Source organism: Ovis canadensis, chromosome 1 (genome assembly GCF_042477335.2).
Source record: "Ovis canadensis isolate MfBH-ARS-UI-01 breed Bighorn chromosome 1, ARS-UI_OviCan_v2, whole genome shotgun sequence".
Lineage (NCBI taxonomy): Eukaryota > Metazoa > Chordata > Mammalia > Artiodactyla > Bovidae > Ovis > Ovis canadensis.
In genome coordinates this window covers 112,988,310-113,015,264 of record NC_091245.1, presented here as the reverse complement: position 1 = coordinate 113,015,264, position 26,955 = coordinate 112,988,310, and the positions used below count along the sequence as shown (strand labels likewise).

The 26,955-nt window shown below is 43.5% G+C and overlaps 1 protein-coding gene and 1 pseudogene across 1 annotated transcript; one reads left to right on the top strand and one right to left on the bottom strand.

The window, feature by feature from the left end:
• Positions 1-17,917, bottom strand: LOC138438852 (voltage-dependent anion-selective channel protein 2-like; annotated as a pseudogene).
• Positions 16,507-26,550, top strand: LOC138416672 (intelectin-1). The gene is made up of 7 exons (XM_069546273.1): positions 16,507-16,564; positions 17,158-17,268; positions 18,211-18,458; positions 18,783-18,941; positions 19,344-19,464; positions 20,740-20,843; positions 26,283-26,550. Exons 3-7 carry the CDS (start codon positions 18,267-18,269, stop codon positions 26,433-26,435), a joined length of 729 nt encoding a protein of 242 aa, XP_069402374.1. The 5' UTR covers positions 16,507-16,564; positions 17,158-17,268; positions 18,211-18,266; the 3' UTR covers positions 26,436-26,550.
• Positions 26,551-26,955: the final 405 nt, after the last annotated feature.

The following is a 26,955-nucleotide window of genomic DNA, read 5'->3' as shown; positions in this document are numbered from 1 at the left end:
TCACAGGGGAATTGTATCAAGACCCCTCTTCTGATATCTCTTCCTAGAGGTTTCTACATTTAGATAAACCTCCCACCCCAGAGAAACTCCAAGTTTATGGCCTCCAACAGTAATGCTCTTCCTGTTTACCAGAAGACACGTCAGCTTCACACCAGACACACCATCTAAATGTAGCTCATTCCATGTGAACCAGAATTGTTGACTTTTGCAGAAACAGAAGTAATGGGATCCAACTGATATTTAGCTGGAATACCCACATGAGTGCAGCTGATATGATACCTAGTATCCAAGCAACATTCACTTGACTGTCAAGATCTTCGTATTCTTTTTGTTAAACTGATCCTCCAAATTCTGTCCCCCGAATCACTCCGTAGCATGCAGCTGGAAGTCCCCAGTCCTTCACTGCACTGCAAAGTTATTCCTTGTCAGGTTGGATTTGGCACTGTACCAGGTCATGGGCTGGAACCCAGCAAGCCAGCCCTCACAGTCAAAACAGCCCTCACCGTCAAAGAGAGCTGAATCACGGATCGCAGGACCAGCAAAATCCAAGTTAATATCACAGCCAAGGTTTATTGACTCTCTCTTGTAAGAAGACTTGATTTTGCCATTTCTTTTTACCGTGTAGGTGAGAGAAGTTAGTACCAAACTCAGATCCAGGCCTTGACAAATCTGTCTTCATTTTACTTGGATTCTGCTCTCAGAGTGCCATCAGTGTTGCACGGCTCTGTGATGGGCCCGTGTGTGTGTTAGATGATCCAAATGTTGAGAATGTCGTGGCAGTGCGTGATTTTGTTTCCACATCCAGACAACCCCAAACCAGTCCTCCCTTGAAAATGTCTCTGACAGATTTTCCAATGTCACCTCACGACAGAGTGTGAGGAACTCCGCCCATGGCAAAGGTCATGAGGAAGGAGCCTTGGCATACGCAAAGGCGTGATCAAGCCTCAGGAAACCCCCTGTTCCCGAGCATCTACCCCAAAACCAGAGTCTGTTTTATGCTCTCACGTACACCTCTGACTTCACGGGGGGCTCTCCCCCATAACCGTTTCTCTCAGAGAAGGAGTAAACGTGCAGCTCCAAGGCCATAAAAATTCCTGGGCGTGACAAGAGTGTTTCAGCTTACAGACTCCTCTGAAGGTTATCTAGCCCACCTGTATAGGTTCGTCCGGCCACATGTGATTGTTTACAGCCTCCCAATCTGAGAGGCATGAGATGTTTTAGACTTACTGAAGGCAAATTCTTTTGGGGAGTTGGAAATTATTAGTATAGTGGGTTGGTTAGGAATTATATTGGCGAAGCGTTTTTCATTTGTTGTGTCAATAATTGCTGCTAATTCCCTTGTCTGGATGGGACAAGGATGTCTCGGGTCAAACCTCTCTGCTAACAGACTAGCTTGTGTGACAGGATTATCCATACTCCTGCCACTACCCACATGATTGTTTACTACCTCTCAACCATAAACAGCACAGAGAGTTTTGGAGTATTTTGAGAGTCTTCATTAGCATAGGGCTTTTTCTTCTTGTTGAGGCAATGATTGCCACCAGGCCTCCATATCCTTAGGCACCTGGGAATATATTAATCAATGTATTTGGACTATAGAAAAGGAAATATAGTAGTTTTTAAGGTTAGCAATACTAGACTTTTTGAGTTAATGAATTTTCTCTTTTGTAATAGATCACTGTGCTTTGTTCTAAATCACTGTGTCCTTGTTATGTAAAAATGTAACTTTATCACTATCTTAAGACTAAACAGATCTTAAGGGGAGCATTGGTGGAAGGATTTTCATTTGTTGGGCTGATGTTTGCTGCTAAATCTCCATGTTCCCTACCCTTATAATGAATATAACTAGCATATAGGAAGAAGTAATTATTAACCTTTAAGCATATAGGAGAAATAAGCATTAACCTTTAAGATTAATCATGTTAACCTTGGGTTAAATAAATTCCTTTCTTGATTGTAACTCACTACAACCTCACCCTATAGGAATGTAACTTTATTTGGAGGGTGGTGCCTGGTTTAAGACAAAACACCCTTGGAAAAAATAATTTTTTGGTTATCAGAAAGAAAGGATCATAAAATCCTGAAGACCTTTTTATGTGAAGCATCTGATTTTGATAAAGGTCAGGACTGCTGACCCCCATGTGACTCTGTATTCATCCCTATGTGTAACAAAAGGTATATAAGCAAACCCCCAAATAAAGAAATTGGATCAGTTTCCGGAAAGACTGATTCCCCCATGTCGCTTCCTTCTTGCTCCCGTTTTCTCTGGCTGAATTCCCATCTGGATTCAGCCTCCTTTTCTCCACTACACTATCTCCTACTATACTATCCGTTTCTAATCTCTCTCTATATCTGTAATTAAATATGTATTTTTCCAAAGACGCTGACGCCGTCCCCACCTTTGAATTCCCTGGATCCACCGGGGCTGGACCCCGGCAGTTTACACACAGCTCAGCGTGTAGGTCTCAATGGCTAGACTGTGAGAAGTCATCTGGTGTCTACTGAGGGGGAGCTGCAGCCGCAGCTGAGGCCATGGGCTTGTTATGGGCTGGGCGGCAGCTGTCCTCGCTGGAGGGTGAAGTGAAAGCCTTGTGGTTGCTCTTGGCTAAACCTGATTTGAATGGTAGTTGAAAAGTGAAGTCGCTTAGTCGTGTCCAACTCTTTGCGACCCGTGGACTGTAGCCCACCAAGCTCCTCCGTCCATGGGATTCTCCAGGTAAAAATACTGGAGTGGGTTGGCATCATGTACAGTCGACCCTTGAACTATGTGTGGGTTGTGGGCCAACTCTTCTCACAGTCTAAAATCTACATACAAATTATAGTTGATCATCTGTACCCATAGTACCTCCATATCTGAGGTTCCTCTGTGTTTGTGGCCAACATCTGCAAATTCAATGAGTCACAAATTGTGTAGTCTATATTATTTAATATTGGAAAAAAAATCTATGTGTAAGTGGACCAGTCTAGTTCAAACCTGCTTTGTTCCAGGGTCAATTGCATTTCCCCCCCTAGTATCTTCTTTTTTTCACCTCTTTATTAAATCTTTATTTCTTATTAGCTCATTCCTGATTTTCCTTACTGCTCATTTATTTTTCCTTTCTCTACTTGTTTTTGTTATTTCTTGCCTTATTACTCTCTCCTCATGTCAAGGTGTTGCTGAACCGAGATTGAGTCTTATGCCTTGTGTGCAGAAAAACCTGTCTACTAACACATGGTTGTGGTGAAGGAAAGTGCAGCATTTACTATAGGCAACAGCAACCATGAGTTCATTTTCTATGTCTGTCTCTTCCTATTTTGCAAATAAGTTCATTTGTATAATTTCTTTTTCAGTTCAATTCAGTTGCTCAGTCGTGTCCGACTCTTTGCGACCCCATGAATTGCAGCATGCCAGGCCTCCCTGTCTATCACCAACTCCGGAGTTCCCTCAAACTCACGTCCATCGAGTCAGTGATGCTATCCAGCCATCTCATCCTCTGTCGTCCCCTTCTCCTCCTGCCCCCAATCCCTCCCAGCAGCAGAGTCTTTTCCAATGAGTCAACTCTTCACGTGAGGTGGCCATTGTACTGGAGTTTCAGCTTAGGATCATTCCTTCCAAAGAACACGCAGGACTGATCTCCTTCAGAATGGACTGGTTGGATCTCCTTGCAGTCCAAGGGACTCTCAAGAGTCTTCTCCAACACCACAGTTCAAAAGCATCAGTTCTTAGATGTAATGGTCATCTGAGTTAAATTGACCCATTTCAGTCCATTTTAGTTTGCTGATTCCTAGAATGTCAATGTTCACTCTTGCCATCTCCTGTTTGACCACTTCCAATTTGCCTTGGTTCATGGACATTCCAGGTTCCTATGCAATGTTGCTTAGATTCCATATAGAAGGGATATGATATTTCTCCTTCTCTGTCTGACTTACTTCACTCAATATGACACTCTCTAGGTCCATCCGTGTTGCTGAAAATGGCATTATTTCATTCTTTTTAGTGGCTGAGTAGTAATATTCCATTGTGTGTGTGTATACATATATATATGTATGACATCCTATCTCTATCTCTATTTATCTATATCTGTGACTATCTATCTATCACATATATCTTCTTTATCCATTCCTCTGTGGATGGACATTTATGTTTTTTCCATGTCTTTCCAACATTGTGTAGCCTTGGCTCCTTTATCATAGATTAATTTAATCTGATTAATTAGCTAGACTATAGGTGCATGAGCTTATTTCTGGGTTTTCTATCCTGTTCCATTGAGCTATATTTCTATTTTTGTGCCAGTACCACACTGTTTTGATGACTGTAGCTTTGTAGTATAGCCTGAAATCAGGGAGCTTGATTCCTACAGTTCCATTTTTCAAGATTGCTTTGGCTATTTGGGGTCTTATGTGTTTCTATATAAATTTTGAGACTTTTTTTGGTTCATGTTCTGTGAAAACTGCCATTGGTAATTTGATAGGGGTTGCTTTGAATCTGTAGATTTCCTTGGGTAGTATAGTCATTTTGCGAATATTGATTCTCCCAATCCATGATCATGGTGTATCTTTCCATTTGTTTATGTCTTCTTTGATTTTTTTTATCAGCATCTTATAGTTTTCGAAGCACAGGTTTTTGTCTCCTTAGGTAGGTTTATCCCTAGGTATTTTATTTTTTTGATGCGATGGTAAATGGAATTGCTTCTTGAATTTCTCTTTTTGATCTTTCGCTGTTAGTGTATAAAAATACAATAGATTTCTGTGTATTAATTTTGTAGCCTGCAACTTTACCAAATTCATTGATGAGCTCTAGTAGTTTTCTGATAACATCTTTAGGATCTTCTATGTAGAGTATCATGTCCTCTGCAAAAATTGACATTTCAACTTCTTCTTTTCCAGTTTGGATTCCCTTTACTTCTTTTTCTTCTCTGATTGCTATAGCTAACCTCCCAAACTGTGCTGAATAAAGGTGGTGAGAATGGACATCCTTGTCCTGTCTTGTCTTGTTCGTGATCTCAGAGGGAATGCTTTCAGCTTTTCACCACTGAGTATGATGCTAGTTCTAATGCAAGAAAATTAGGGATACCAAGGGAACTTTTCATGCAAAGATGGGCTTGATAAAGGACAGAAATGGTATGGACCTAACAGAAGCAGAAGATATGAAGAAAAGGTGGCAAGAATACACAGAAGAAGTATACAGAAAATATCCTCATGACCCAGATAACCACGATGGTGTGATCACTCGCCTAGACCCAGACATCCTGGAATGTGAAGTCAAGTGGATGTTAGGAAGCATCACTAAGAACAAAGCTAGTGGAGGTGATGGCATTCCAATTGAGCCATTTCAGATCCTGAAAGATGACGCTGTGGAACTGCTGACTTAATATGCCAGCAAATTTGGAAAACTCAGCAGTGGCTACAGGACTGGAAAAGGTCAGTTTTCATCCTAATCCCAATGAAAGGCAATGCCGAAGAATGCTCAGACTACTGCCCAATTGCACCCAATTCACACACTAGTAGAGTAATGCTCAAAATTCTCCAAAGCAAGGTTTAACAATACATGAACCGTGAACTTCCAGATGTTCAAGATGGATTTAGAAAAGGCAGAGGAACCAGAGATCAAATTGCCGACATCCGCTGGATCATGGAAAAAGCAAGAGAGTTCCAGAAAAAATCTATTTCTGCTTTGTTGACTATGCCAAAGCCTTTGACTGTGTGGATCATAATAAACTGTGGAAAATTGTGAAAGAGATGGGAATACCAGACCACCTGACCTGCCTCTTGAGAAATCTGTATGCAGGTCAGGAAGCAACAGTTAAACTGGACATGGAACAACAGACTGGTTCCAAATAGGAAAAGGAGTACGTCAAGGCTGCATATTGTTACCCTGCTTATTTAACTTATATGCAGAATACATCATGAGAAATGCTGAGCTGGATGAAGCACAAGCTAGAATCACGATTCCTGGGAGAAATATCAATAACCTCAGATATGCAGATGACATCACTCATGGCAGAAAGTGAAGAAGAACCAAAGAGCCTCTTGATGAAAGTGAAAGAGGAGAGTGAAAAAGTTGGCTTAAAGCTCAACATTCAGAAAACAAAGATCATGGCATCTGGTCCCATCACTTCATGGGAAATAGATGGGGAAACAGTGGAAACAGTGTCAGACTTTATTTTTTGGGGGGCTCCAAAATCACTGCTGATGGTGACTGCAGCCATGAAAGTAGAAGACACTTGCTCCTTGGAAGGAAAGTTATGACCAACCTAGATAGGATATTCAAAAGCAGAGACATTATTTTGCCAAGAAAGGTCCGTCTAGTCAAGGCTATGGTTTTTCCAGTAGTGTTGTATGGATGTGAGAGTTGGACTATAAAGAAAGCTGAGCACTGAAGACTTGATGCTTTTGAACTGTGGTGTTGGAGAAGACTCTTGAGAGTCCCTTGGACTGCAAGGAGATCCAACCAGTCCATCCTAAGGACGATCAGTCCTGAATATTCATTGGAAGGACTGATGCTGAAGCTGAAGCTCCAATACTTTGGCCACCTGATGCAAACTGACTCCTCGGAAAAGACCCTGATGCTGGGAAAGTTTGACGGCAGAAGGAGAAGGGGATGACAGAGAATGAGATGGTTGAATGGCATCACTGACTCAATGGACATGAATTTGAGTAAACTCTGGGAGTTGGTGATGGACAGGGGGGCTCAGCGTGCTGCAGTCCATGGGGTTGCAAAGAGTTGGGCATGACTCAGAGACTGAACTGAACTGAACTGATGATGCTAGCTGTATGGTTGTCATACATGACCTTTATTATGTTGAGCTATGTACCCTCTAGGCCCACTTTCTGGAGAGTTTTATCATAAATGGGTGCTGAATTTTGTTGACAGCCTTTTCTGCATCTATTGAGATGATCATGTGGTATTATTCAAATTGTTGATACGGTGTATCACATTGACTGAATTGTTGTTGTTGCAAGTTCCTTGCATCCCTGGGATGAATGCCACTTGATCATGGTGTATGATCTTTTTAATGTATTGTTGGATACAGATTGCTAGTCTTTTGTGGAGGATTTTTACATCTGTCTTCTTTAGTGATATTAGCCTGTAATTTTCTTTTTTTGTGTGGTATCTTTGTCTGGTTTTGGTGCAAGGGTGACGGTGTCCTCATGAAATGAATTGGGAAGTTTTCCTTTCTCTGCAACGTTTTGGAACAGTTTCAGAGGGATAAAGGTTTAATAACTCTTCCCTAAATGCTTGATACAATTCACCCGTGAAGCCGTCAGGTCCTAGACTTTCATTTGTTGGGAAGTTTTCAATTTCAGTGCTTGGTCTGTTCATATATTTTCTGTTTCTTACTGGTCCAGTCTTGGGAGACTGTACCCTTCTAATAACTTGTCCGTTTCTTCCAGGTTGTCCATTTTATTGGCATACAGCTGTTCACAGTAGTCTCTTACTCTTGGTATTTCTATTGAGTCGGTTGTAACTTAACCGTTTTCATTTCTGATTTTACTGATCTGAGTCCTCCCCCCCCCCCTTTTTTTTTTCTTGATGAGTCTGGCTAAATGTTTATCAGTCTTGTTTATCTTTTCAGAGAACCAGCTCTTAGTTTCATTGATCTTTGCAATTGTTTTCTTTGTCTCTGTTTCATTTATTTCTACTATGATGGTTCCTTCCTTCTGCTAATTTTAGGTTTTGTTTGTTCTTCTTTCTCCAGTTGTTTTAGGTGTGAGGTTAAGTTGTTTATTTCAAATTTCTCTTGAGGTAAGATTGTATTGCTATAAACCTCCTTCTTTGAACGGCTTTTGCTGCGTTCTGTGAATTTTGGACCATTCAGCTTTTGTTTTAATTTGTCTCTAGGCATCTTTTCATTCCTTCAGTGATCCAGTGGTTGTTTAGTAGCATGTTGTTTAGCCACCACAACTTTGTAATTCTCAGCGTTTTTTTCTTGTGGTTTATTTCTAATTTCGTAGTCCTGTCATCAGAAAAGATGCTTGAGATGATTTCGATTTTCTTAAATTTACCAAGGCTCAACCTTTGGCTCTATAAATATCCATTAAGTTCAATTTAGGAAGCAGAGATTAAATCGCTAACTTCTGTTGGATCATAGAAAAAGCAAGAGAATTACAGACAAACATGTACTTCTGCTTTATTGACTGTGCTAAAGCCTTTAATATGTGGATGAAACAAACTGTGGAAAACTCTTAAAGAGATAGGAATACCAGACCACCTTACCTACCTCCTGAGAAATCTGTTTGCAGGTTAAGATGCAACTGTTAGAATCGGACATGGAACAATGGACTAGTTCAAAGTTGGGAAAGGTGTACATCACAGCTGTATATTGTTACCCTGCTTATTTAACTTATATACACGGTACATCATGCAAAATGCCGGGCTGGATGAGGTGCAAGCTGGTATCAAGACTGCTGGAAGAAATATCAATGACCTCAGATATGCAGATGACATCACTCTTATGGCAGAAAGCAAAGAGAAACTAAAGAGCCTCTTGATGAAAGTAAAAGAGGAGAGTGAAAAAGCTGGCTTTAAACTCACCATTCTAAAAACAAAGATCATGGCATCCATTCCATCACTCCTTGGCAAATAGGTGGGGAAACAAAGGGAACCATGAGAGACTTTATTTTCTTGGGCTCCAAAATCACTGCAGATGGTGACTGCAGCCATGAAATTAAAAGACGCTTGCATCTTAGAAAGAAAGCTATGGCAAACCTAGACAGCATATTAAAAAGCAAAGACATTACTTTTCAGACGAAGGTCCATCTAGTCAAAGCTATGGTTTTTCCAGTAGTCATGTATGGATGTGAGAGTTGGACCATAAAGAAAGCTGAGCACTTAAGAATTGATGCTTTTGAACTATAGTGTTGGAGAAGACTCTTGGGAGTCCCTTGGACTGCAAGGGGGTCAAACCAGTGAATCCTAAAGGAAATCGATCCTGAATATTCATTGAAAGGACTGATGCTGAAGCTGAAGTTCCTATATTTTGGTCACCTGATGGGAAGGACTGACTCAGTGGAAAAGACCCTGATGCTGGGAAATATTGAAGGCAGGAGGAGAAGGGAGTGACAGAGGGCAAGGTGTTTGCATGTCATCACTAACTCAATGGACATGAGTTTGAGCAATCTCTGAGAAATGGTGAAGGACAGGGAAGCCTGGCTTGCTGCAGTTCATGGAGTCTTAAAGAAGAGTTGGACAGGATCGAGTGACTGAACAACAATGCAAATGACAATAAAAAGAGAGCAGGGATGGTATAGTATTATCAGACAGATTAGACTTAAAAATTTGTAAGAGGCAAAGTACGTTATTTATTAACAATGGTTCAATCTGGCAAGAAGATACAGCAATTATAAACATTTATGCAATGAACAACAGACCTTCAAAATATATAAAGCAAAGATGGACATCACTGAAAGAAGAGAGAGTTGTACAATAAGCATGTAACCCCAAAGGGAAAGGGATGGGAGACTTTTCGCAAAACTGTCACAGCCCCTGAATTTTCCTTGTAAGGAGTGAAGGAGCTTTCCCTTATCTTTTGTCCTTCCATGAGCTTCTTGGAATGAAGTGTTCCCTGCCAAGTTGAGAATTTTGCTTGTTTTCTAAATTCTCTAGGGTTGCTTCTGTGTCTTTTAGGAGGACAGTTTAGTTGTGCTCCTGCCCAAATACTTGCTCATTAGAGATGAAGACTTTGGTTTTCTCAGGGCTAGATTAGGCTCAGCACAGAATCATAAACTTACCACTTATATAACATTCATTTACTTCATAAGAAACAATATAAAGTTACCGAATTTGTCAGTTAAAGACTAAGAAGTTAAAATTGACCATCTATAATCCATACCACTTTACATGAAAGACATTAAAAAAATTACATTGGAGTATAGTTGATCTACATTGTTGTGTTAGTTTAGGTGTACAGCAAAGTGGAAAGAATTTTAACACTGACATAATAGAAAGGCGATAACCACAGAATAAATATACTTCTTTAGCTTCGATGTATCTAGTTCTTGGGAAAAGAATTGTGTATGTTGTATGTCAAGCAATGGAAGTATTATTACCTGCCACAATCTTTAGATGACACTTTGTTAATATATGATTCAGTTTAAATTCCCCTTATAGTCTCAGTTCTGTTCAGTTCATTTCAGTCACTCATTCGTGTCCGACTCTTTGCGACGCCATGAATCGCAGCATGCCAGGCCTCCCTGTCCGTCCCCATCTCCCAGAGTTCACTCAGACTCACGTTATCAAAACCATGATGCTATCCAGCCGTCTCATCCTCGGTCGTCCCCTTCTCCTCCTGCCCCCAATCTCTCCCAGCATCAGAGTCTTTTCCAATGAGTCAAGTCTTCTCATGAGGTGTCCAAAGTACTGGAGCTTCAGCTTTAGCATCATTCCTTCCAAAGAAATCCCAGGGTTGATCTTCAGAATGGACTGGTTGGATCTCCTTGCAGTCCAAGGGACTCTCAAGGGTCTTCTCCAACACCACAATTCAAAAGCATCAATTCTTCGGCGCTCAGCCTTCTTCACAGTCCAACTCTCACATCCATACATGACCACAGGAAAAACCATAGCCTTGACTAGATGGACCTTAGATGGCAAATAATGTCTCTGCTTTCAAATATACTATCTAGGTTGGTCATAACTTTTCTTCCAAGGAGTAAGCGTCTTTTAATTTCATGGCTGCAGTCACCATCTGCAGTGATTTCGAAGCCCCCCAAAATAAAGTCTGACACTGTTTCCACTGTTTCCCCATCTATTTCCCATGAAGTGATGGGACCAGATGCCATGATCTTCATTTTCCGAATGTTGAGCTTTAAGTCAACTTTCTCGCTCTCCTCTTTTACTTTCATCAAGAGGCTATTTAACTCTTCACTTTCTGCCATAAGGCTGGTTTCATCTGCATATCTGAGGTTATTGATATTTTTCCTGGCAATCTTGATTCCAGCTTGTGTTTCTTCCAGTCCAGCGTTTCTCATGATGTACTCTGCATAGAAGTTAAATAAGCAGGGTAACAATATGCAGCCTTGACGTACTCCTTTTCCTATTTGGAACCAGTCTGTTGTTCCATGTCCAGTTTAACTGTTGCTTCCTGACCTGATACAGATTTCTCACGAGGCAGGTTAGGTGGTCTGGTATTCCTATCTCTTTCAGGATTTTCCAGTTTATTGTGATCCACACAGTCAAAGGCTTTGGCATAGTCAATAAAGCAAAAATAGATGTTTTTCTGGAACTCTCTTGCTTTTTCCATGATCCAGCGGATGTTGGCAATTTGATCTCTGGTTTGTCTGCCTTTTCTAAAACCAGCTTGATCATCAGGCAGTTCATGGTTCATGTATTGCTGAAGTCTGGCTTGGAGAATTTTGAGCATTACTTTGCTAGCATGTGAGATGAGTGCAATTGTGTGGTAGTTTGAGCATTCTTTTGCATTGCGTTTCTTTGGAATTGGAATGAAAACTGACCTTTTCCAGTCCTGTGGCCACTGCTGAGTTTTCCAAACTTGCTGGCATATTGAGTGCAGCACTTTTACAGCATCATCTTTCAGGATTTGAAACAGCTCAACTGGAATTCCATCACCTCCACTAGCTTTGCTCATAGTGATGCTTTCTAAGGCCCACTTGACTTCACATTCAAAGATGTCTGGCTCTAGATGAGTGATCACATCATCATGATTATCTGGGTCGTGAAGATTATAGTCTAAATATTTGATATTGTTCATACACTGGAGTCTATGATTCCTTTGCAAAAAAAGATTTACTTCCCTTTCCCCATGACAGAACTAACCACTTCCTCCAATATATTTTCATAATTTTGAGGCAAGCCTTTATTATATAATTGATAACATTGCAGTCAAATATTTATTTTTCTCTTATAGCAATTCCCAGGAAAGGGTTGATAGCTTCCCATATCTATAAGCTAATATTTTATATTTTGAGAATGTCAAGGAAATGCATTACTCAATAGGTACAGATTAATTACAAAAGAAAAAGACAGGCATCTGGGAGTAAGAATAGTTGGCAACTGCAAGAACAGACTACATGTAGGTCTAAAACCTGGGTCTGCCACCAGGAAGTTGTGACTACAAAACAAGCTTTCAGTAACCCATTGTTGCCGTTGTTCAGTCACTAAGTCGTGTCTGACTCTTTGCAGCCCCATGGACAACAGCAAGCCATGCTTCCCTGTCCCTCACTATCTCCCAGAATTTGCTCAAACTCATGTCCATTGGGTTGGTGATGCTATCCAACCATCTCATCCTCTGCTGCCCTCTTCTTCTTCTGCCTTTAATCTTTCCCAGCATCAGGGTCTTTTCCAATGAGTCCACTGTTCCCATTAAGTGGCCAAAGTATTGGACCTGCACCTTCAGCATCAGTCCTTCCAATGAACATTCAGGGTTGATTTCCTTCAGGAATGACTGGTGATCTCCTTGCTGTCCTAGGGACTCTCAAAAGTCTTTTCTAGCATCACAATTCAAAAGCATCAATTCTTTGACTCTCAGCCTTCTTTACAAAACAAGCTCTCAGTATCCCAGTACACTGTGATATTCTGTAACATTGAAATGCTAGTGTACTTACTGAGATAAAATCAGGATGGGTTTTTAAGTGAGAATAGATATGGTAACATTATTTTAAAGGCGTGTAGAATTTTCAGTTTGAAAATTTAATGCAAAGTGATCCTCAAGATATATACTGTTACATAAATTCAGATTTCATAGTTTTTAAAAAGCCAGTAATACATGTTATTACTGTATACATGTATACATGTTATTACCCCAAATATTAGGATTTTGGATATTAGGCACACTCTATTTCATGTCAGTTATAGACACAACCCTTCCTTCCCTGGCCAAGGTTTTCGGACTTTCTAAGGTGTCATCTAGTAGCTACGTATCCTTTTTTTTTTTTCCCCATCTACATACATATCATTTTGGTAGAGGTCACTGAATATGCCTTTGGCCAAATATTCTCAACTGTGTCATATTAGAGACAGTATTCAGCAGAGGATGATACCATGTGTTGATGGCCAAAGAATGAACATCTGGAAGGTGACTCAATCCAAATATGTTGCTTTATTCCCTCAAAGTTTACTAGTCAAATTTTAGAAGTTTGATATCATGTAGCAGCAACATTTCTCAGCTGCTAGGTTGGGTCTGTGTAACTAGTCAGCTTATTTTACATGGAATATGCTGTGCTTAGTCACTCAGTCATGTCTGACTCTTTGTGACACCGTGAACTGTAGATGTCACAGACTTCTATGTCCAAGGCGATTCTCCAGGCAAGAATACTGGGGTGGGTTGCCATACCCTCTTCCAGGGGATCTTTTCAACTCAGGGATCGATCCCAGGTCTTGCACACAGCAGACAGATTCTTTACTGTCTGAGCCTCCATGGAAGCCCTGTACCTGGGATACCAAACAGGAAAATACTTGCTCGTTACTGAGGTGCACATGGAACAGGTGTTGGGAGCTATTATGTGTATGCATGTGTGTGTGCCCTTGTTGAGGATGATTTATGAAGAAAATTTTCCACACTATTTGCCTGCTGAAGACCCAGAATCTGTTATTCCTTTCATTTTTCCTTGCCAAACAGACCGTTTTTCCTCCCAGACCGTCTCCTTTGTAATACAGAACCAAGGCAGGTGACACGCAGTGCTGACATTGTTTCCCTGGGGTCTGCCTTCAACGCCACAGTGCAGTCTGTACATCTCACACCTCTTGAGATACCACAGGCAATGCATTTAGCATTTCCCCTAAAAGAGAACACAGAACGCCATCCCTCCAACCTTGAAGATTAGTTTCCTCATCAGACATAAATGTACCACCAAGCCAGGGCCCCATATTTACATTATTTTGAGGCTGGAAAAAGGATGGTGTGGACTTGTGTCCTGCCTGGTAAAGGCTTCAGCCTGAAACTGACCCTTTCTGCTCACATTATTTGGCTAGAACAAGTCCATGGCCCATTTAACTTCATAGAGAAGTGGCATCGTCTTTCTTGTGCCTCCAGAAAGAAGAGAATTAATCACAGTGAACAACCCAAATGACTACCTGAGAAATTCCCTGATTAAGTGGTTCAGGTCAGTTCAGTCACTCAGTCGTGTGCGACTCTTTGTGACCCCATGAATAGCAGCACTCCAGGCCTCACTGTCCATCACCAACTCCCCGAGTTCACTCAGACTCACATCCATCGAGTCAGTGATGCCATCGAGCCATCTCATCCTCTGTCGTCCCCTTCCCCTCCTGCCCCCAATCCCTCCCAGCATCAGAATCTTTTCTAATGAGTCAATTCTTCGCATGAGGTGGCCAAAGTACTGGAGTTTCAGCTTTAGCATCATTCCTTCCAAAGATATTCCAGGGCTGATCTCCTTCAGAATGGACTGGTTGGATCTCCTTGCAGTCCAAGGGACTCTCAAGAGTCTTCTCCAACTCCATAGTTCAAAAGCATCAATTTTTCGGTGCTCAGCCTTCTTCCCAGTCCAACTCTCACATCCATAGATGACCACTGGAAAAACCCTAGCCTTGACTAGACGGACCTTAGGCAGCAAAGTAATGTCTCTGCTTTTCAATATGCTATCTATGTTGGTCATAACTTCTCTTCCAAGGAGTAAGCGTCTTTTAGTTTCCTGGCTGCAATCACCATCTGCAGTGATTTTGGAGCCCCGAAAAATAAAGTCAGCCACTGTTTCCACTGTTTCTCCATCTATTTCGCATGAAGTGATGGGACTGGATGCCATGATCTTCATTTTCTGAATGTTGAGCTTTAAGGCAGCTTTTTCACTCTCCACTTTCACTTTCATCAAGAGGATTTTTAGTTCCTCTTCACTTTCTGCCATATTAGTGGTCATTTCCCTATGGCTGTAGCAAACAGTAGAGATATATGGGAGATAGATCAGTCTTGTCTCCATCTCTCTCTTCACCTCTGTCCTCTCTGAAAACAAATTTAGATGGTTGTGATATAGTAGAGTCCACGGGTAAGGGTAAGTTATTAATAACATACCAGGCCTTGGATAGGATAGTGGTTTGTATGTGTAAGGCATTTGCCTTCCTCAGCACTGAACAAGCATGATGGCTCCTGTATCTTCGACAGCAAACAGAGTTGCTGCTGAAGGCCCAGGAATGAGAGGAAGTAATGTCCTGAACACCAGCAACTGATCCCTCAGAGCAGCCGCAGCAGCAGAGGTGGTGGAAATGAGGTATCATAGGGTCAGTGGTCAGCCAGAGTCTGGGCAGTGGACAGTGCTGAAAGGAATTGGGCTGGCATGGGTGTGGAATGGGGCTGTAGAACATTGTAAGTAGGTGTAGAACATACCCTGGGGATTGTGGGCTTCAGATGTGGACAAGAAATGTCCTAATACTGGGAGGGAATGAAAGCCAGAGAAATTTCAGTTTATTATGGATGCTAGTTGAGCTGAGTGGAACTCCCAGGCTGGTGGACCCTAGCAAGATACACTGCTCCACTGAAAAGAGTGAATGGTAATTGCACTGTGGTGATATAAGAGAATATCTCTATTAATAAAATACAGACTTACCTATGGGAACGAGCCTTTGCTCAGAAAAAAAGTGTTGTGTAAGTTTGTGTATGAATACAGAGAGGGTATATATGATAATGTAAACCACAGGTGGATCTAGGTAAATGCTATATTTGTGTTTATGAACTATTTTTATTTTTATGATATTCTGTAAATTTTCAATTATTTCTAACCCCAAACAAATAAAAGAATGAGATGACAGTGTGACATCACATAATTAGGGGTTGGAAAAAGGCCTTAGTAGGACAGGAGAGTATCCATCAGCTTCTCCAGGGGGTGGGGGTGTCAAGGCGGGCTTCACGGAGAAGTCTCAGGAGAGACTGGAAGGATGAGACCTGATGGAGGTGTGTGAGGCCCGAGAGCATCTGACTGAGGCGGGAGGAGGACAGGCTGCAGGGGAGAACCGTGAGGTCCGTCCGTCCCGACAGGCTGCTATGGAAGGGAGCACCGTGTGAGTGTCGCCTGTGTGACCCAGAGTGCTGCCTCCTGCCCCTCCAGCCAGTCACAATTCCTTCCCATTGCCTGGGCCTGAGGCTCAGGAACCTTCAAAGGAAGAATGCTCGAGGGCGGGGCCTGCAGCCCAAAGGAGGCTGGGATGGGCAGGGCTCATATGCTCAGCACTTTATCTACCTCTGACCTCCGTGCAGAGGCAGTAGCTCGGAGACTGCTCCTGGTTGGGTGCTCTCAGCTCCTGGCATCTGTGAGGAAGGAAGCAGAGAGCTAGCTCTCTGTGCTGAGCCCGAGACAGGATCCCAGTGTGTGGGGAGCCACAATGCCAGCTGAGGTCTGGTCTTGGTCTTAGGGATGGGGAGTTTCAGAGAAAGGAGCCTGTGGCCCCTTAAGGATTTGAGGGTTGGATGGGGTGGGGTCTATTCCAGGAGGTTCCAGAGTGTCCAGAATCCCATTACTTTCCATTTGAGTTCTGCTTACTCAGAGAGTTCAAAGAGAAAGGATGGAAGGGAGTGAAAGGATGAACCAGCCAATGACCCTGTGCATCTCCTTTCTACTTAGGGGACAGGAGTCAGGTTTTACCTCCTGCTGTTCCTCTCTGTGGCCACCAGAGGGCCACGTGCAGGTAAGTCACTCAGGAGCAGCAGTTTCATCAGCTCAGATGTGCAGTGGAGCAGAGAGTAGAACCAGGCTGGATGCTGAAGTCCTGGCCTAGACGGGGAGTCGTGGAGATGCAGAGAAGCCACACTTTGCAGCCTACATGAGCTGTGGCCAGAGTGTTGATTGCTGTCTCTCTGGATGTGTGGTCTGAGGCTAAGGCCTGTCCTGGGCTCCATCAGTGTCTCTGTGTGGCTGAGGGGGCTCAGGGGAGCCATGGTGGTGAAGACTGTGCTTCCTTCTAGCAGCTCCTGCTCCTGTGGCCTTGGCCTTGGGGTTCCCAGAGGGTGCTTGGTGGTCAGGGCTGTTTTCAGGGAACGTCCTTCCCTAGTCTTCATCCTCCCAATTCCGTTGCTCACAGTAGGCATAATGAGAGCTTTTGAGTTTAATTGGTTGTGGAGAAGAATGCAAGTGTTGAGTATGTAGTAGATTGTGGTCAGCGAGTCTCCTGACCCCTGGGGAGCCTAGTGATGAGCCTGTGAAGTGGGAAGGGGCTAGGAGCCAATGGCCAAGAAGGCTGGTGTGAGCGGCATGAAACAGAATTATCCTCACATCCTCTAGCAGGGACGCTTTCTGTTGAGAAGAGCTGGGAGGAGGAAATCCGTGCTCCTTACCTGTCTTTCCTTCCAAGAAGCTGCAAGGAAATCAAAGAAAGATGCCATAAAGCAGGTGGTGAGTAATAACCCAAGTCAGCATCCTTTCCTTTTAACCACTTTTTAGCTAAACAGATCTTGGTCATGGAGATTATGAAGGGATGTGCCTACCGCTCCTGTCTGCTTTGACTCCAGCTTCCAGGCTAGGAGATTTCTATTGAGAATGTGGAGGCTTTTGGGTCCAACCTAGTTGTTGGAGACATGATCTTCTGAACACAAGGAGAATGTGGTGTTTCTGGTGAGTCTTAGCCTGATGACTATAGCTCCAGTGAGTGTAAGATTTTTCCCTGCTTGTAAGCTGAGAAGTTAGTTCTGCCCTAGTGTCATAGATTCTGGTAGAAAACACGAGCCTCCAGAGGCAGAGACACAGAGCTTGATTACTCACAATGACAGAAGTAGCCAGGGCATCAGCCTTTTCCTGTGGTGATGTTCTGGGTCCCGTCCCATCCCAGTGATGTGAAAAGGGCCAGGAGATTTCTGCCCATGTAGTTTGTTTGCCAAGCAGCTCCTAAATTGGGCTCATCAAGCAAATGTAAGCCTTTTTGGATAAGACAGTTTATTTTCTCTGGGGCTGAGTACGAGAAAGAACTCTGCAGTTAGGGAATCTGAATCTCATATAATGGGCAGCGACCATGCCTGCCCTTACCTCTGAGTTGCAGAGGCCGCATCCTGATGTAGACTTGAGATGTGGTGAGGTGTGATTTCTCTCTTCTTCTGGCCAGAAGAAGGCTCTGTCCCGAGGGAGATAGATCTCTGTCTCCTAGGATGTTTGCTCACCAAAGTCTTTGAAAAGGTAGCATGGAACAAAGGCAGTCAGTGTCCACAGAGAACTGCCTCAAAAAGCGGATGTGTGTGGGAGCCTTCAGGATTCATTTCTGATTTGCCAGAGTCTTTGTGGTTGTGAGTCTGAGATGGACCCTGTGCTCTCAGACAGGGGGTCTCTGGTCGGTTCCCTCTGCAGATGGCCTGTATCAACTCCGCACTGAGAATGGTGTCGTCTACCAGACCTTCTGTGACATGACCTCTGGGGGTGGCGGCTGGACCCTGGTGGCCAGCGTCCATGAGAACAACATGCGTGGGAAATGCACGGTGGGCGATCGCTGGTCCAGTCAGCAGGGCAACAGGGCTGACTACCCAGAGGGGGACGGCAACTGGGCCAATTACAACACATTTGGGTCTGCAGAGGCCGCCACCAGCGATGACTACAAGGTACTGAGCACCCAGGTGGGAAAGGGTGGGAGCTGTGTGTGGCTGGAGCAGAGCATGTGGAAGGGAGGGTGGGAGACGGGGAGCTGGAAGTGGGGCTGGAGGAGATGACAGACAGAAGTCCATGTCTTGAATGACAAATTCCCCCCACCAAGGCTGTTTGTGTGGTGGGGTCTCATCGTCTGCTGGAGGGAAGTGGGGGTCTGGGCACTGCTGGGCACCTGTTCCCTTCAGACCTGAGCTCTCAGCTCTGCTAAGGACTGTGTGTGTGTCTTTGGCTGGTAGCACCTCCTGGGCTGGTCAGGCTGAGTGTGTGTCCCTCTGCAGAACCCTGGCTACTACGACATTCAAGCTCGGGACCTGGGCATCTGGCACGTGCCCAACAAGTCCCCCCTGCAGCACTGGAGGAACAGCTCCCTGCTGAGGTACCACACCAACACGGGCTTCTTTCAGAGCCTGGGGCATAATCTGTTTGGACTCTACCAGGTACATGGGGCTACTGGCTGGGGGTTAGGGACCCTATCTTTGGTGAGCAGGGAGTCACGTGTTTGGGATGGGGAGTAAGTCTGCTCTGTCCATACCACTAAGGGCCTCTGCTTGTCTACTACCTCTGGGTCACTATGAACTAGTGTGCTGCCTCTTCCAGAGGAACTGTGAGCCAGACAGGGGAAGAAGCCTAGGGCAGAGGATTGGGGGCGGGTAGAGAGTGAAAAGGACAGGGGTCTTGAGGCTGGTTAGGGTCCTAACTATGGGTGGCAGGGGGGGAAATACACCAGTATTATTCATACTGATTCCTGAATAATGCCACATGAGGGTATTAAAGCCTCTACTGCCCAGAATGGCAGTATCTCTATTGTCTTCCACAAACTGTATTTTGGGTCCCTGCAGAAATACCCTGTGAAATACGGAGCAGGGAATTGCTTGACTGACAATGGCCCATCCATTCCTGTTGACTATGACTTTGGTGATGCTGAGAAAACTGCATCTTATTACTCACCATATTGTCAGGGTGAGTATCTGCTTCCAAAGCCCAGTCGTCAACCCTTCTCTGCAGTCTCTGGGAAAGTGTAAATATGAAAAGTTAATGATCCTTCAGTTCAGTTCAGTCGTTCAATTGTGTCCGACTCTTTGCGACCCCATGAATCGCAACACGCAAGGCCTCCCTGTCCATCACCATCTCCCGGAGTTCACTCAAACTCATGTCCATTGAGTCAGTGATGCCATCCAGCCATCTCATCCTCTGTCATCCCTTTCTCCTCCTGCCCCCAATCCCTCCCAGCATCAGAGTCTTTTCCAATGAGTCAACTCTTCGCATGAGGTGGCCACAGTACTGGAGTTTCAGCTTTAGCATCATTCCTTCCAGAGAAATCCCAGGGCTGATCTCCTGTAACCCTTATGATCCTCAGCATTTATTAAACAAATAAAATATGCCAAGCTTTGTTCTAGGAATGTGACATGGATTTTTCTTATGTAGCCATCATGAAAAAACTATAAGCTCTGGCCTCTTAACTAATAACCTGGTTTGATTCTTTATTTCCTCATAGTTGACTTATTTTTAATTTCCCCTTAGTTTATTTATTTTAAACCAATACCATATTGTGTTGGTTTCTGCCATACATCAACATGAATCAACCATAGGTATACATCAGTCCCCTCCCTCTTGAACCTCCCACCCCATTCTACCCCTCTAGGATGTCACAGAGCCCTGGTTTGAGTTTCCTCAGTCACTGTAAGAATCTTACAAAGTTAAAAGCTAATTAATGTGCACAGGTGAGAACAACTTGCAAAGTAATGAGGAAAATTTGTGTTTGTTATGATGGATAGCTGTTATTGTAAGAAGACCTTTTTAAGCATGATCAAGCCACAGAACTTGTCTTTGGTGGGAAAATAAGAGTCATTTTACTTTAAAGTCACAGCAATTGGATGAGAAGTGTGCCAGCGAGACCGATGGCCACTTCTGATCATTGCTTATTCCTGCTGAACCTCTGGAGGTCTTCTTGCTGATCTGTCAGGGGACTCTCATTTCTCCTATGAGCCTTAGACAGACAAGTGACTTTTGTGAGCCTGAGCCTTGGTCTTCTTGCCCCAGATGGAGGGAGGGTCTCTCCTTTCCCTTTTCAAGGCCAGGATGCAGCCGCCACTGTCAAAAAGTGCTGGGCTCTATGCCCACAGATTGGCTGCGGCCTGACCTGTTGATTTAGGGAATTCCTGGGCTGGTCAAAGGGAAGATATTTCCAGTTCGTCGTTTGAGTCCTTGGCCTTTTCTCTGCCTCTTCTTTTCCAGGAGAATTTGTTGCAGGATTTGTCCAGTTCAGGGTGTTTAATAACGAGAGAGGAGCAAATGCCCTGTGTGCTGGCGTGAGAGTCACTGGCTGCAACACTGAGCATGTGAGTCTGGAGAAGGTCCCTGGCTTGTGCGGGCGAGGGTGTGTGTGTGTATATTTGTGTGTGTGTGTGTGTACCTGTCTGGGGTGTTTATGGGGCTTGAATTTTTACTCTTTTCTGGTATTTTGAAGACATACTTTTTAAATTGTAGCTATTATTTTTTAATTGAGGTTCAATTGATCTATAACATTATATTAGCTTCTGGTATATAGCATAGTGATTCTATATTTTTATATATTATGAAATGATTACTGTGACAAGTCTAGCCGACACCCAGCACTACTCACAGCTGCAAATTCTTTTTTCTTGTGATGAGAAGGTTTACCATCTACCTTCTTAGTAACTTTTCAGTGTATAATATAGTATTAGACTAGTGGCACTATGCTGTACATTACACCCCCAGGACTTATTTTATACGTGAAGGTTTGGAACATCACTGATGGTCCAGTGATTAGGACTCTGGAATTCCGCTGTTGTTGGTGTTCATTTGCTAAGTCATGTCCCTCTCCTTGTGAGCCCATGAACTGCAGCATGCCAGGTTTCCTTGTCCTTCACTATCTCTCAGAGTTTGCTCAAGTTCATGTCCATTGAGTCAGTGAGGCCATCCAGCCATCTCATCCTCTGTCGCCCCCTTCTCCTCTTGCCCTCAATCTTTACCAGCATCAGGGTCTTTCCCAATGAGTCAGGTCTTTGCATTAGGTGGCCAAAGTATTGGATCTTCAGCTTCAGCACCAATCCTTTCAATGAAAATTCAGGGTTGATTTCCTTTAGAACTGAGTGCTTTGCTCTCCTTACTGTCCAAGGGACTCTCAAAAGTCTTCTCCAGCATCACAGTTCAAAAGCATCAATTCTTTGCTTTGCAGCCTTCTTTCTAGTTCAACTCTCACATCCATAAATGACTACTGGAAAAACCACAGCTTTGACTACAGGGACCTTTGTCGGCAAAGTGACCCTTTGCTTTTTAACACACTGTCTAGGTTTGTCATAGGTTTTCTTCCAAGGAGCAAGCGTCTTTTAATTTTGTGGCTGCAGTCACTGTCTGTAGTGATTATGGAGTCCAATAAAATGAAATCTGACGCTGTTTCTACATTTTCCCCATCTATTTGCCATCAAGTGGTAGGATCAGATGCCATGATCTTTGTTTTCTGAATGTTGAGTTTTAAGCCAGTTTTTTCACTCTCTTCTCTCCCCTTCATCAAGAGGCTCTTTAGTTCCTCTTCACTTTCTGCCATTAAAGTCGTGTCATCTGTATATCTGAGGTTGTTGACATTTCTTCTGGCCATATTGATTCCAGCTTGTGCTTTATCCAGGCTTGCATTTTGCATGATGTACTCTGGGTATAACTTAAATAAGCAGGGTGACAACATACAGGCTTGATGTACTCCTTTCCTAATTTTGAACCAGTCCATCGTTCCATGTCCAGTTCTAACTGTGGCTGTTTTTCCTGCATGCAGGACAGGTAAGGTGGTCTGATATTCTCAGGAGGCAGGTAAGGTGGTCTGATATTCCCATTTCATTAAGAATATTTCACAGTTTGTTGTGATACACACAGTCAAAGGCTTTAGCAGAGTCAATGAAGCAGCATAGATTTTTGTTTTTTGAAATTGCCTTGCTTTCTATGATCCAGCTTTATGTTGGCAATTTGATCTCTGGTTCCTCTGCCTTCTCTAAACCCAGCTTGTACATCTCTGGAAGTTCTCAGTTCTCATACTGCTGAAGCCTAACTTGAAGGATTTGAAGCATATCTTGCTGGCATGTGAAATGAATGTAACTGTAGGGTAATTGGACCATTCTTTGGCACTGCCTTTCTTTGGGATTGGAATGAAAACTCACCTTTTCAGTCCCGTGGCCGCTGCTGAATTTTCCAAATTTGCTGGCATAATGAGTGCAGCATTTTAACAGCATCATCTTTTAGGATATGAAATAGGTCAGCAGGAATTCCATCACCTCCAACTTTGCCTGTGGTGATTCCTAAGGCCCTTAAGGCTTTCTTATTTTTCCTTGCTATTCTTTGGAACTCTGCATTCAGATGGGTCTATCTTTCCTTTTCTCCTTTGCCTTTTGCTTCTCTTCTTTTCTCAGCTGTTTGTAAGGGCTCCTCAGCAGCCATGTTGCCTTTGCCTTTGTTTTTCTTTGGGATGGTTTTGGTCACCACTTCTGGTAAATGTTACGAACCTCCATCCATAGTTCTTCAGGCACTCTATCAGATCCAATTCCTTGAATTTGTTTGTCACTTCTGCTGTATAATCATAAAGGATTTGCTTTAGGTCAAACCTGAATGGCCTAGTGGTTTTCCCTACTTCTTCAATTTGAGCCTGAATTTTGCAATAAGGAGCTCATGATCTGATCATGATCAGCTCCAGGTCTTGTTTTTGCTGACTGTATAGAGCTCCTCCACCTTTGGCTGCAAAGAATATAATCAATCTGATTTTGGTACTGACCATTGGGTGAAGTCCATGTGCAGAGTTGTCTCTTGTGTTGTTGGAAGAGAGTGTTTGCTATGATGAGTGTGCTCCCTTGGGAAAAGTCTGTTAGCCTTTGCCCTGCTTCATTTTGTACTCCAAAGCCAAACTTGCCTATTATTGCAGATATCTCTTGACTTCCTAGATTTGCATTCCAGTCCCCATGATGAAAAAGACATCTTTCTTTGGTTTTAGTTTTAGGAAGTCTTGTAGGTCTTCATAGAATCATTCAACTTCAGCTTGTTTGGCATTATTGGTTGGGAGATAGACTTGGATTGCCGTGATGCTGAATGATTTGCCTTGGAAACGAAATGAGATCATTCTGTCATTTGTGAGATTGCACCTAAGTACTGCATTTCAGACTCTTTCATTTACTCTGAGGTCTACTCCATTTCTTCTAAGGGATTCTTACCCACAGTAGCAGATATAATGGTCATCTAAATTAAATTCTATTCTCGTCCATGTTAGTTCACTGATTCCTCGAATGTCCATGTTCACTCTTGTCATCTCCTGTTTGACCACATGGACCTAACATTTCAGCTTCCTGTGCAGTATTGTTCTTTACAGCATAGAGCTTTGCCTTGACCACCAGATACAACCACAACTGGGCGTCATTTCCGCTTTGGCTCAGCCCCTTCGTTCTTTCTGGAGCTATTTCTCCATTTTCTCAATAGTATATTGGTCAGCTACTGACCTGGGGGGGTTCATCTTTCAGTGTTATGTCTTTTTGCCTTTTCAAACTGCTCATGGTGTTCTCAAGGCAAGAATCCTGAAGTGGTTTGCCATTCCCTTCTCCAGTGGACTACGTTTCTCAGGCCCTAATTAGCAGGGACATGTGCTTTAGCCACTCAGCGTAGCTGGATGACATGCTCAGTGTCCTGGCTGTGCTACTCTAGTCCACACAGAACGTTTAAACCTTCACGGGCTATCAAATGTCTGACAGTACATGGCTGGGGGTAGAGGCAAAGGCCCTGCTGAAGTGGTTGGGAAGTGGGTCCGGAGAAGGCTGGAGCTGATGCTGGAGGACTCCCAGGAGCAGGGGGCACTAGCCTTCACCACTGCTGCTGGCCACCCTGGAACCAATCCGCCACCCTGGAGCCAAGAGTCTACCGTGGAGCTGATTCGCTGCCTGCATCTTCATATTTATATTCCTGATGCTTTGAAGATCAATTTTGTGCTGTAGGGGGCCCAACTGGATCCCTAGTTGGGGAAGTGAGACCCATAACATGCGTGGCATGAACAGGAAAAAAGAACTGAAAGTTTATACCTTTTGACCACTGGACATAATTTACTGTATTGAAGTTCAATTTAAGTATATTCTCATAGATGATTAGCATTTTTATGTTGTGTTTAAGAAGTATTTCTGTTTGTTGAGGTCACAAAGACATTCTCAAATATTCTTAGTAAATTCTAGAAGCTTTTTGTTTTTGTTATTTTTCCAGTCTTGGAGAAGAGAGCACCATAGGTGCATAGGCTGGAGACTATCTTTGATGGGTATTTTGTGACTGGAGGGGAAAGACGAAGAGGATGTCAGAAGTATGGGAGGAGAATATTCACTTAGGCCTTCTTCCTTTCACACCTGTCAGTCTAAGAAATGTGACCCTGAAGGACGTCTTCATTCCCCCCTCAAATATGTTTGCCCATTTGTCAGTCAAAGTGAGGCAACTGTGTCCTCATGAAAGAGCCCTTAGGTTATGATTCTGAGGATAATGCAGGTTTGGGCCGTGGGAGTAGGGTGGGATGTGTCGCCCCCGACACTGGCTTCCATGGGGCCTTTTCGTGTTCATTCGTGCTCATTTGCATGTACCCTTGGAAGCACTGATTCCATAAAAATACATGATAGGGTACCCACAAAGTGCTTAATATTAGACATGCAAAGCTGACAGTCATTTGAAGGCATTCAGACTGAATGAGATGGGGACATAAGTGCACGATTGCAATGTGGTATCACCTGTGACAGCAACATAAACAAGGGGCCCGGGGCAGAAAATGTAGGAGCTTCTACCTCTAATGAGGGCACAGAGCTGATTCTTCAAGTTGGTGACATTTTCGTTGAATCTCCAAAGCTGTGTGTAGAGTTCAGCAAGTAACAAGGGCAGAAAGATGCCTGTCTAGCATGAGTGACTAGCGTTTTCAGAATCACTGGTGTTTGAGAGACCGTGGGGGTGTTGAAGGGCCCTTGAGTGGTCGTTTGCTTTTGGAGCATCTTGTGCATTTAGTTAGAAGCAGGAGCCGAAGCTGGAGAAGTCCAAGGAGGCAGGGTAAGCAGTGCCTTTTTCCATTCTGTCCAGGGTGTAGATTTCATATGGTAGAAGATGTGACTCATAGGAGGATTTTGAATGGAGGAGTGACCTGACCAGCTTTGATGTTTCTAATATGATGTATAACCAGGTGGAGGACACGGATCCAAGAGCAGGGAAATTAGGGTCAGGGAGGCAATGAGGCAGGTGTAAAGCTGCAGATGTGAAACGCTGAGGACCTAAGCCAGGGTGTTCAAGGCCAATAAGAGAGAGAATTAGCTTTGTTTTGCTCAACTGGGGTGTCAGATCTAGCGATATGTAGATGGAGACATGCGGCTGCAGTTGCTGTGGGGTTTCAAGCACAGACAATATGGACCTGACTTCCGAGATTTAGGAGTCTCTTGACAATGTATGATTATGCTGATACTAACAGAAGTCATGGGAAAGGATGAGCCATCATCAGGAGACTGTGGTGTGGCCAGAACCGTGGGGAATAGCATTTGGGAGAATCAGTTGAGGAAAAAGGGTGAGCTAAAAGGCCTGAGAATAAATATGAAGGAAGGTAGAAAGGGATTCAGGAAAGAACATGATTTCAGAGTCCACTGGAGGGAGGATTTCTGGCAAGGATATGGTCAAGGCCAAGTAGGAGGAGGACCAAAGATTCCAGGGGATTTAAAGATTAAGATCTCCGTGGTGTGCACAGCCAACCCCTCACTGTGTCTTCTCTCTCTGCCCCCCAGCACTGCATTGGTGGAGGAGGATTCTTCCCAGAGGGCAATCCCTCACAGTGTGGGGATTTCTCTGCCTTTGACTGGGATGGATATGGCACTCACCAGGGTTACAGCTCCAGCCGGGAGATCACTGAGGCAGCTGTGCTCCTGTTCTACCGCTGAGACCTGAGTGTATGAGACGTGGAACCCAGCTCCTAAGTCCAGAAACTCAGAGATGGAAAAATGCTTCCATTTTTTCCAACAAGGAAAGGAGAATAAATTACATCATTTGTGACTCTTAAGATTTTTTGAATTCTTTTTAAAAATTGACTGACCCCTGGAAGATGTATTAAAATAATGCCTCTTATTCTGGTGACTTTTGATTTAGACTTTCTGAGTTGGGAACTCCTAGTCTCAGGTCTAAGAACACAAGTTTGCCCGTCTTTCTAGGCAAATCCTGAGCAAGACTGAGGAGCAAGGTAAAGTTTTTCTCATTCATTTTTCCTGCCATATGGTTATTGGCTAGTCAAATCAAGCTCTCAAAGGAAACATAATGAAGAAAAGATGAGTATTATTTAGATTCTGTAGGAAAAAAGTTGGATAGTTGAGAGTACCTATTTCCTTTATTTCTCTAGCTTTGACAGTTAAGACATTGTCCTTAAAATGATTCTAGTATGAATTGCAATGTGTGTGTGTTGGGGAG

What these genes read in the sequence shown, in the direction of transcription:
- LOC138416672 (XM_069546273.1), top strand. Translation starts at nt 18,267, where the DNA reads ATGACCTCTGGGGGTGGCGGCTGGACCCTGGTGGCCAGCGTCCATGAG. An exon ending in CCACCAGCGATGACTACAAG is followed by an intron (nt 18,459 to 18,782) that starts GTACTGAGCACC and finishes GTCCCTCTGCAG; the next exon opens with AACCCTGGCTACTACGACAT. An exon ending in ATCTGTTTGGACTCTACCAG is followed by an intron (nt 18,942 to 19,343) that starts GTACATGGGGCT and finishes GGGTCCCTGCAG; the next exon opens with AAATACCCTGTGAAATACGG.